Source organism: Papaver somniferum, chromosome 9, assembly GCF_003573695.1.
Source record: "Papaver somniferum cultivar HN1 chromosome 9, ASM357369v1, whole genome shotgun sequence".
Classification (NCBI taxonomy): Eukaryota; Viridiplantae; Streptophyta; class Magnoliopsida; order Ranunculales; family Papaveraceae; genus Papaver; species Papaver somniferum.
The window spans coordinates 65,943,914-65,956,235 of NC_039366.1; the positions used below are offsets into that span (position 1 = coordinate 65,943,914).

Below are 12,322 nucleotides of genomic sequence, written 5' to 3' on the forward strand. Positions count from 1 at the left end.
GCAGTAGCAAATTATTTACTGTTAGCTAGAAATGTTGTAATAAATTTACTAATTACACATCTTACTACAAATATACTACTATTTGAGATATCTGGATCAAGTTGTCCTTATCAATTCAATAATTGGTAATAAACCAAAATCCATGACAGCCTAATTTCCTTGGCTGAGAAATGAGGAAGGAATCTTGAATTTGTGGTGCCAATATGAAGCACCAATAAAAACATAGCAGAAGATCTACATAGATAGATGTCTGGCCCAACAATGCCTATTATATAAGGGACATAAACTCCATCAATATAACACATCAAAATACCACACCCAATACCTTCTTCAACAGTTCACCAGCAGCCTTTTTTTCCTCTAAAAAAAAGCAAATGGCATCCATGGCTCTGTCATCCCCATCATTTGCTGGCACATCTCTAACTTTGAACTCACAATCAAAGTTCCCAACCAATGTTAGCTCCAGCAGCAATGGAAGGGTCATGATGAGGAAGACATCAGCCAAGAAGCCTGCTGCTTCTTCAGGAAGTCCATGGTATGGTCCAGACCGTGTCAAGTACCTTGGAATCTTACCTAACCGGTGAGTTCCCTGGTGACTACGGCTGGGATACTGCTGGACTATCTGCAGACCCAGAGACTTTGGCCAAGAACCGGGAACTGGAGGTGATTCATTCGAGGTGGGCCATGGTTGGTGCTTTGGGGTGTGTATTCCCTGAATTTCTTTCTAGAAATGGAGTTAAATTTGGAGAAGCTGTCTGGTTCAAAGCTGGTTCTCAGATTTTTAGTGAAGGCGGACTTGACTACTTGGGAAACTCCAGCCTGGTTCATGCACAGAGCATCTTAGCTATTTGGGCAACCCAAGTTATCCTTATGGGAGCTGTTGAGGGATACCGAGTTGCTGGTGGTCCACTAGGCGAGATCGTCGACCCCCTTTACCCTGGTGGTAGCTTTGACCCCTTAGGACTTGCAGAGGACCCAGACGCATTCTCTGAGCTTAAGGTAAAGGAACTAAAGAATGGGCGACTTGCTATGTTCTCCATGTTTGGTTTCTTTGTTCAGGCTATTGTAACTGGAAAAGGTCCTCTTGAGAATCTCGCAGACCACCTTTCTGACCCTGTGAACAACAATGCTTGGTCATACGCCACCAACTTTGCTCCAGGAAAGTGAGAACATACATGACAGTGAACTAAGATGATTTCACTACCTTCAAAAGACAATGGAGATCATTTCCCCCCTCTGTTCCATTTGATATACTCTGTACATCCATATAAATTGTAGATTTGTGTAAGGTACGGTCTATTTTGTAAAATCTGGAACCTGAATTCAAATTTTAAGCCATGAGAATATTTTGTTAACTAAAATTTCCTTGCCATTTTGTGCATGTCATTCAAAGTGAAAGCATACATATGTTTCTAGCAGCACAACCTTGGTACTCAACCAAATTTTCAGAGTGACAAGTAGTAAGCAGTGACACCAATTCAAAATGTTTGCTTCTTTTTGTAAACACCCACTTGGAATGACAACCTCTACTTATCGATATCGTCAGATTTTGGTTTAATTTTTATGTCACTGCACCAATCAAATACTATGCATAATACAAAAGAGAAAATAACCATACCAATTACAGAAGAGAACCTGCAAATGTGTTTGGTAACCTTAGAAAACTCACAACCTTTATGTTGGGCATGCTTAACTAGCAAATTAAAGCTTTGGAATCAGACCAACTTGTAGACATGTCATTTGTGCTAGTTAAGTTAAAGTAAGCAAGCAGTATAGTGACATCCAATAATCTGACTTCATTTGAAAGAGTTTAACCGAGAGCATGGATCTAAATACAATAAAACATCTATAAAATAATAGGTTTGGAAACACTCAAATCCTATTATTTTAAAGAGATATTACTTAATCGGTAAAATAATAAAGAGATATTATTTTATACGTATAATAATAATATATTAATTTGGGCTTTTTAATAAAGTAACCACCTTTTTGAACCATATTTAAGAAACTGGCCGTTTTTTTGAATCTTTATATAAACCGGCCAATATTGACATTTTCCATCCCGTTTTTTTTCTTTCAAAAAACGGATTTAGGTAGTTAACTGGCTATGTGGCAGTTAACTTGCTAGGTAAAAGACGACTTAACCCTCGTCTGAGTTCGTAACCAAACCAGTATCGAGTCAACTCGGTGACTCATTGCAACTGTCGGATTTGTAACGGTTGGATTTGCAACGGTCAGATTCAGCTTCATTCATATAAATTAGGCCCTGCAGAGAAGAACCATAGTATTTGTCATACTCAACAGATCAAAAAAATAAAAATAAATAAGACATGAGCCAAAATGAAGTAAACTCTCCAGGCAGCAGTAGCAGCAGCAAGGTAAGATTAAGATTAAAACAACCCCTAATTTCATGTTCTATCTGTGCACAGGGAATTCATGATCCAAAGGTATGTCCTTGGATTTATTCCAGGTGCAAATATATACCATGTAATGGTATAAGGCAACTATTGTGTTCAAAAGCAAAAGAAACAAACGAAAAAATGTTTTTGAAGTGTTCAATTCCAACCTGTCAGTACTTTGAATGGTTTGACGATGCCATCGATCCTGTCAAATGCAAGATGGTGAAATTACCAGTAGAGAATGGTTGTTACGCTTGCGGAGAATCTGGTCATTGCTTCAAAAACTGCCCACTGCAAAATCAAACCTGCAACAAAGATCACTGCAAATCAAAGATGGAGATGAAATTTTGCAAGAATGAACACAACAAGAACATAGCATACCTCACTTGTACAGATTGTGACGGTTTTAAATGGGTCTCAAATGAAGTCTTCATTGCTGCAAAAAACAGAATTATGCATTCAAGTTTACAACTTAATGTTATATGTAAGGAACTCAACAATCTGAAAATGTAACCTGCAAATGTACTAATAAACAACCTGCCACTTTTGATTCAGCATTAATTCAAGTCTACAAAAGAAAAAAATATTGTCTTCTTAAACACAAAAAATCAGAAAACGTCTTCATCTTCTTCTTCTCCTTCTCCTTCTTCTTCTTCTTCTTCTTCTTCTTCATCTGACCCATACTCAATGTCTTCATCAGTGTCATATACTGGAGGAGCTTCTGGATTCTCAATTGGGTGACATTCATCTTCTTTGGTGTTTTCCAGCTGAATATTGTCCACATCTTCAACAAACTTAACTTCATTTGTAGATTTTGACTGACTGCAACCACTGCTACTAGCCTGAGAATGTTTGGACATGGGCACATCCATGAAACTCAGCTTTCTTGATGCACCTTCAACCACTGCTACTAGCCTGGCAGTGGAAGACATTCTTCCTTAAACCAATATAAATTAAACTTCTCTTTAACATCCATAGACAAACCCTTATACACCATATACTTAAGTGTCATCAACTCTGTTTCATCTCTATGGCAATCAGGAAATACCAAAGTCTCATTCTTTGGCTCCGCATATACACTGATATTCCTAAATTTGAACTGACTGCAACACAAATGAAACAAAATCAGATATAAACCTACGAAAACCCAATGAAAACCTAATTAAGCAATATTACTTAAAATCAAACACCCAATCACGAAAATTAAACCCCAATTAAACAATAAAAATTTGGTTTCAAATAAACCCTAATTACAAAGGAAAAAAAACAGAAACCCTAAAAATCAATCGATCAATTAAATCAATTAACTATCAATACAATGATTTTCATCATATATTAAGTCACGGGTTTCGTTAATCTTACCTTGATTCAGACAGTTTCAATCCCGGTTTGTACCTCATCTTCACTGTATCACCACTATCTCTGAATTCCTAAATATGTAGAACTTTTCTTCCAAATACACTCTGGTCTTTCACTAACATCTATGTCTTCAACAAAAACAACTTCAATAACATCAGTTTTCTTTTTCTTTTCAAACAGCTTCAATACCTAACCCTAGTTTCAGAATTGGGAGAAGAGAACGAGGGAGAAGAGAACGAGGGAGAAGAGAGGACGAAATAGAAAGTGTGGTGAGAGATTACACCACACGCGTCTTTAAATGGGCAAGGGCACAGTCGTAAATTCTCGTACCGAGTTTGACTTATTCAACGCAGCTGACCGATCTGGTGGGCCCAGGTGTCAACTATAACGGAAAGGCCAGTTTCTAAAAGAATTTAAAAGCTTGGCCGGTTTATTAATTATATGGTTTGAAGCAGGACACTTTATTAATTTGCCCTATTAATTTAAAGAATAATTCTTAATTTAATTTTTTTTTTTGGAAAACACGAGAATTTTCATATTAAAAAATAAAAATAAAGTATCTTAGGATAAATATCAAAATAGATTTTTAGAGCATCTCCAAACAGAGGGTGAGAGTTTTATTTTTTCTTGACACATAGGATTTTAGACCCCCATAAAGATTAAATCCATCTTCAACAGGAGCTCCTGTAAAGTAGGAAGGGTGTCAAAATAAATATGAAGGTCTTAAAGAAAGTCTTATTTAGACCTTGGTAATGACCTCCATGTCATCTTTTTGACTATTCTTTTTAATTATTATTATTAAATAAACGGTCCGCGAGTTATAACCCCAGAGGTGTCACCATCTTTCCACAAAAAACCCATCAAAACAAAAGTAACTCAAAAACCCCATCATTTTGATGGAACCAAAATAAAATTTGATGAAACCAACATTTAAATTTGGGGTTTTTGTATCAATTTTTAAAAATTTGGGGTTTTTGTATCAATTTTATTTACGATGGAGTTTTAATGGATCCCAACATTTGAGTGGGGTTTTTGTACCACAAGTTTGGTCACCTTGGGTTTTTATGACTAAATTTGTTAAATAAATTTTTCTAAGCCAATAGGAAAAAAAGAATCATTTTTATCTTCATCCAAAGAAAACAAATCCTAAAACTAACACCCCCACACTACTGGAGATGGTTCATGAGAAAAACGTTATTCTTTTTGCTACATGTATATAAACCCACGAATAAGGACCTAAATAAAAACTCCACGTGAACCTAGAGAGAGAGAGAGAGGCGTTAGAGCTCTGCAAATCGGGAGATTTTACCGAGCTAACTCAGTTTCATCTTTTTTCACAATCTTTCTACTTTTCCAGTCTGTTTTCATGAATTAAATCTCTTTTCTACTAAATCTTTTCACTCTATGATTATTCTATGCTAATATGTTTTTATGAATTAATCTGTCTTCTGTTTCTTTCTAGTAAAATTTTGATTTAACTTTAGAATTTTTTCTATATAAACTATGAGTTGCTAATTTTTTCTCCTTGATGTGTTTACAGATTGTGATATCCCATTTGGTTTTTACCATGTTTGCTGATGTGATTAAGGCGTTTGCAAAAGTTGTTAAGATGCTTTTTGAAGCAATTGTGATTCCACTGTTTGTCAATCTTATTCTTCTGGAAAAACTTCTCTGCCGAGTCACTATAAAGATTCGGTGGTTTGGAGGATACGACATTCAAAGGAAATTCAAATTTCAAAAAAGTCGTTACGAACTGATTCTGATTTTTCTTCTCGTAATTATCGGAGGAAGTCACATCTATTCTGTAACTTTCCTAAACTACATTCTCTATTCACCGAGAATAACCAGTCAATAATAATCTCTCAATTACAAGATATCCGGATGAATATCTCTCAAAAATCAAATCAATCCCATATTTTTCTAGGTTTTATAAGGCCAAATCAAAACATTGTTATCAATATTGAGTACAATAAGAATAATTACAGAGGAATTCCTCACTCAACAATGGATGAAGGGGATGAGAAATCAATTTCTGATTTAGCTAATAAGTTTATGCAAGCTGCTCTTGATTTAGGTGATGTTGAAGAAGTTATTTATCATCAATCGGATGATGTTGAAGAAACACCAGATGATGAGGAAGAAATCAGTCTCATTGGCAAAATCATAATTGAAGGGAAAATGGGTATTAAAACAATTGAGAAAAACATTGGTTTCACATGGAATTTCATTCCTGAAGGTGGTATTAAGGTTTTTGAATTAGAAGATAATATCATTGAGTTTCGTTTTAAGGATAAAGATACCATGAAGAAAGTTTTTGGTTGTCGACCCTGGAGTATTAATGGTTTTCTTATTAATCTGAGGCTCTATAACTCTGAAGTGATTTATCAAGAACTTGATTGGAGCAAGCAATGTTTCTGGATTCAAATTAAAAAGATTCTTTTAGAGCACATGAATGTCAAAGCACTATCAAAAATTGGAAAAAATATGGGTGAAGTCTTAGCAATTGTACCGGAAGATGGTGTTCCTGTTGAGGGTGAACCTGTGAAAGTTTGTGTTCAAGTTGATATTAACTACCCTCTGAGAAAAGGTGTGATGTCAAAAACTAATGCTGGATCAACTCGCTGGATTAAGTTATTCTATGAGAAGCAGCCACATAAGATATGTCCAAGTTGCTATATCCTGAATCACACCAAAGAAGCATGTAAAGCTGTTGTGGATTACTTAGCTAAGGCTCATGATAAGCCTCACTATTTTGGAGAGCTAAAAATTGGTGCAAGGAAGAAGATTGAGATTGCTAGGGGTGGAGATTAAGTTCCTGAAGCTGTTCAGAAGAAGAAAGTTAAGGGGAAGGTATTTGTACCACCAAAAGATGGTTATGTGATAGGTTTTACTTCCATGTCTAGTGAAGATAAAGAAACTGATATTGTGGAGGAAAGTCTCGGAAAGAGGCAGAAAAGTGAAATTCCAATTATTCATGTTTTGGAACATGAAGTTGTTACTGGAAAAATTGTGGAATCACAGACAACTGACATAATCACATCAAGGGATTTGCAAACTGGAAGCACTGTTAGAGCTAAGGTAACATTTTTCTTCCATTTCGTTGGTTTATTTCCATTTTTTACATTTTAAAATGAAGATCATTTCTTGGAATGTGAAAGGTATTGCTAATAGTTTTACTAAACAACAATTTCAAAATTTGATTAAAACTCAAAATCCTGATTTTATTTTTCTTTGTGAAACTAAGATTGATGAAAGTATGATGATCTCTGAAAAAGCGGGGTCTAACAACACCACCCAATATTTCGATTAGCAATATGTATGGACTAATTCCGAAATACTTTGCTAGAGAATCAACTAGACAGTCACACTCAATCTAGATAAAAGTATCTCAAGGAGTTAATATCTCTCTCTTGATTTGATTTTTACTCAAGCTAAAAACAATAACAAGTCTTTATCAAATACAAGGAATAACTTGGACGGTACCAAAGACCAATGTCCAAGGATCAATCAATATCAATCAACAACAAAAGGTTGGATTTCCAATTGATGATTACGAACGCACAACCTGTATTATTTCAATTATATAAAATATAATGCGGAAAAGAAATAACACAGACACCAGAAATTTTGTTAACGAGGAAACCGCAAATGCAGAAAAACCCCGGGACCTAGTCCAGATTGAATACACACTGTATTAAGCCGCTACAGACACTAGCCTACTCCAAGCTAACTTCGGACTGGACTATAGTTGAACCCCAATCAGTCTCCCACCGATCCAAGGTACATTTGTGCTCCTACGCCTCTGATCCCAGCAGGATAATACGCACTTGATTCCCTTAGCTGATCTTACCCACAACCAAAAGTTGTTGCAACCCAAAATCACAGACTTGATAAACAGATCTGTGTCACACAGAAAAGTCTATGAAAGGATAAATCTGTCTCCCACAGATAAACCATAGGTTTTACTCCGTCTTAAGATATAAAATCAAGGTGAACAGGAACCAATTGATAATCCGGTCTTATATTCCCGAAGAATAGCCTAGATTAATCAATCACCTTTCTACAATCCTTCCTGGCTACACAGGCGGTTTGTTGAGGAATCACAAACAGTGAGACGAAGATGTTTGTGACTTCTTTATCTTGCCTATCGGAGAACTCTCACGATCTCAATCCAATCAATCTATTGTACTCGTATGATAGAAGATGCAAGATCAGATCACACAACTACGATAAAAGTAGTATCGGTCTGGCTTCACAATCCCAATGAAGTATTTAAGTCGTTAACCTGGTTTTAGAGAAGAAAACCAAAGGTTAAAGGAGAATCGACTCTAGCGAGCGCACTAGTATCACACAGACGTGTGGGGATTAGTTTTGCACAATGATAGAAGTCTCCTTTATATAGCCTTCAAATCAGGGTTTTGCCTTAGGTACAAAGCAATCCTTATTCACCGTTAGATGAAAACCTGATTTAGATTCAAGCTAATATTTCTCAACCGTTAGATCGAAAACTTAGCTTGTGATACACACTTGGGTAGACGTTTACCGGGTTTGTGAAAACCATGCCCAAACGTGTACGTGTATGTTGGTTCAACATAGTAACCCAAAAGGTTAACCATATGATTAACCTTGTTTTTCTTCACCATAACTAGTTCAATTGACTCAAATGAACTAGTTAAAGAGTTGTTCAATTGCTATGAGATCTTATGTAACTACACAAGATACAATGGAAAAAAAGATGATACGATTCGATTGAATCGGCTCATGAACATTATATCCACGGTTTTCATAAAGCATTCCTTAGTAATTAAATGTTTCATGTTCAGAGCACATCTTTAGATCATAACCTCTTAAGTTCACAAACAAGTTCGCGGACTTAAGTTAATGGGTTGAGTTTTCCAAACTCAGCAGAAATTCTCGAAAAGAGAACTTCCGCCAGTTCGCGGACTTAACACACAAACGAGTTTTGGAAAATCCAGCAGAAATTTTTGGTCGAGAACTTCCGACAGTTCGCGGACTGGGTTCGCGGACTTGGCAAGCCAATTCCACAATCCTCCCGATTTCTCTTGATCAACAAAGTTCGAAAACTTCGGTTCAAGGAATACATGGTTATGTAATCTAAACTCTCATTTCAATCATTGAGATATTCTCAGAGGACGCTATGTAGACGTTATTCACAGACCGATTCACGTCAGAGCAATTCTCAAAGTGATTGAAACTTTTCATGACTTTCGTCACTAGGTGAAGATAAACTTGATCAAAGCGAAACGCTTTACCAACACACGATTTCGAGATAAAAGATAAGCAATGAATGCTCAGCTCGAAATGTCAAATGTGTATGATCTAGTCTATATAGCATACGACTTTTGTGTCATAAGAAGTAGGAGATAGAATGGATAGACTTTTGAGTGATAGATAAGTTCAAGTCTCCACATACCTTTTTGTTGATGAAGTTCCACGGTTCCTTGTATAGATCTTCGTCGTTGTATGATGAATCGCCATGAAGTCCTTGAGATCAACTACACTTTTCTATCCTAGTCCGAGACTTAGCTATGTAGGCTAGAAATCAAGACTCATAGTTTTGATCACTAACATTGACAAACATGCTTGAGATAGCAACGCATGCGAGGTCGACTGAGATATGCTCTAACAATCTCCCCCTTTGTCAATTTTAGTGACAAAACTATTAATACATATGGAATACAAAAAGATAAACTTTAGTGGATCCTATTCCATAGTCTAATCTTCAACGTTCCCTGAAATCTTCGTCCTTACAAGTACTCCAATGATCCCAAAGGTTGTAAGTTTAGCATCACCGTTGTTGAAGATCCGTAGCTATAACAATGAGAGAAATCGAGATTCTCAATCATTATTATACAGTGTCATAGTATTATTATGTAATATCAAAGTCCAATTGTATCATGACTTTAACAATAATACTACGGTGATATGTATCACTCCCCCTTAGTCAACACTCCATCTCGATCATGGAAACCACTCCCCCTTACACCATGATCCGAAAACCATATGTATTTGTAGTGTGAACTACATTATTTCTCCCCATTTTTGTCAGTAAAATTGGTAAAGGTACAAGAACGGGATCATAATGAAATTTCCACAAGAGACATTTCATAGACTAAAAGAAAAATATATACCAACTTAATTTTGATGCAATCATAAAGCCGAAGCTAAATGCATTCATCAAGGAGTTTTAAGATACAACTTAACCCCTATAAAATTCCACAACCGCACACCCCGCAAGATATTACTATTAAGTACAAGTTCAAAAGAACTCTCCCCCATTTGATGTCATTCCCGAAAGAACAAAAAGAGAGACCTTAATTTCGAAAGAAAAGAAGGATTTTTTAATTGGACACCAAAAACCATAGGAATGATTTTCTATATCCAAAGCTCAACCAAATTAATCACAAGTAAACCCATGATTAATTCAATTGAAAACGCAACTAAATCAAACCACAAAAGTGATCAATTTAATTGAAAGTGCTCAACATAAGTAAACTTACGGAGCTACGACTAAGGTAATCATACAGAGATGACTAATTTAATCGTTCACATACTCAACATAAGGAAAACCTTACGGAATATACGACTAAATTAACCAATGGAACATGATTAGTATAGCCGTTCATATACTCAACACAATAATTTGTGGAATATATGAAATCTCAACTAGATTAATTACAAGAGAACCTATAATTAATATAATTGGAATACAAATAACCAAACTAATCACCGAAGTAATCAATTTAATTATTTTGGGCTCAACATAAGAGAACTTATGGAACCCCGACTAAGTTCATCATAAAATATGACAACCTTAACCGTACATCTACTTGACATAAGAAAGAAAACTTATGGAGTACAAACTAAACAACCAAACTGGTTGATTAATTTAGTTCCTAATGATCGACATATAACATCTTATGGAACAACCAACAATCCAATAAGAAAAATCGACTTAGTTGTATCGTGCTCAACATAAGACACTCGATGGAGCCTTCACGGTAAACATAACAAGATGGATAAATGAAGATCAATACTGTGGATAACATACAAGGATCTATTCTATTTTCCATCATAACGATATAATAAACTTTATCCTTGTCAAACAAAAGATATCATCCTATTTTCTATCAAATACATGACTGCATAGGCATAACTTTTGTAAATGTCAAAAGTCCATTCGTCCTTTCATCAATACGAATACTAATTCATGAACGACTTTACTTTTGACCGCAATATGGGACCTTCAAGTTCACGGACGTAAACAATACATATCCCATAAACAAATTGCAATATCACAAAATCATAAAGATCAATACTGCAATAACATCATCCTCCAAATATTTTTAGAATTTAAAACCAATAAATCTAAAAAAATAGACATAAGAAGATGAAAACAAAAATAGCTATGTGTAGTCATAATCATCGCTATTCAAAGCACTAGTTATTCTTCCAACTAATTTAAAAAGAAGACTTACTAGGTATTGTAGATCTTTCTCAGGGTATCTACATAAAACTCCTTCTTGTTATTGAAAAACTCATTGATTATAGACTTCTTCTTTATCATCCTTGAGGAAGTAATTCCTTTGCATAGATTTATGTTGACTGCTTCTACTGCATTACTTTTAGAAGTGCTTCTAGTTACATGAGCCATGAAAACATATGAGAAGAAAGAAGAACATAAGAATATTTTAAAAAGTTAAATCCTAATCCTTGACAGAGTCTTCCACAGTTTAAGGATCCACAAATAGCAAGATATTTAACAAACAAAGATACATACTTGAGCCACAAGATGCAGAGCCTCAATCCTCTCAAGCTAAGAATGAGGAAGCAGGCGTCTCCGAGCTCATCCAGAGACAAAGTGAGCCAGATGCTCCCTTTGCTTGTCAAGGCTTGTTGCAAAAACAAGTTTCCTCCTTCTTCTGATTATGGAAGCATTGGTTTTGCACGACCTTTGATTATCCAGATTCAACATTTGCATGTTCTCTTGTAGTTTAGAAATTCTCTTGTTCCTCTGCTAGAATCTCCAACACGTGTTTTGAACATGATTTGCATTTCCAAAAAACGAACAATCCGGCAAACCTTTGTCTTGTTGAAGTGCCTTCTGTTTATTACAAATGCTAGCCTTTGTTTTCCCATGACACTTAGGAACATAGTTGATGATATATGCAGTCTTGCTCTTAAATCCTAAACCATTGGTGTTTCCAAAGGATTTGTGACCAAATAACATTGCTGAGATGTTATCAGAACTTCCAGATAATCGTTGAAGATCATCTTTGAGAGTATTAATCTCTTTTTCCTTTAGAAAAATGGTCCTGGTGAGTTGATCACTAAGAAAATCTATCTCAAGATCTTTCACTTGGATTAAAGATTCCAGTCTCTTCAATAAAGCTTTTAATTGAAGATTTTCTTGAAGGACCTCTTTGTTCAAGAAATTGAAAATCTTTGTGTCAGACTCAATTTCTGAATCAGATTTTGAGTGTATGGAGGTTTCTGCTGCGAGAGCTGCAGCTTCACATTCAACAGACGTATTCAAGACGTCG

The 12,322-nt window shown here is 35.6% G+C and overlaps 1 protein-coding gene and 1 pseudogene across 1 annotated transcript; both read left to right on the plus strand.

Moving 5' to 3' along the window:
• The first annotated feature begins 319 nt into the window (after positions 1–319).
• On the plus strand, positions 320–1,361 carry LOC113310589 (annotated as a pseudogene).
• A 4,401-nt stretch (positions 1,362–5,762) lies between these two features.
• On the plus strand, positions 5,763–6,569 carry LOC113312051. The gene has a single exon (XM_026560821.1). The coding sequence runs from the start codon at positions 5,763–5,765 to the stop codon at positions 6,567–6,569; it is 807 nt and encodes a 268-aa protein (XP_026416606.1).
• The last annotated feature ends 5,753 nt before the right edge of the window (positions 6,570–12,322 follow it).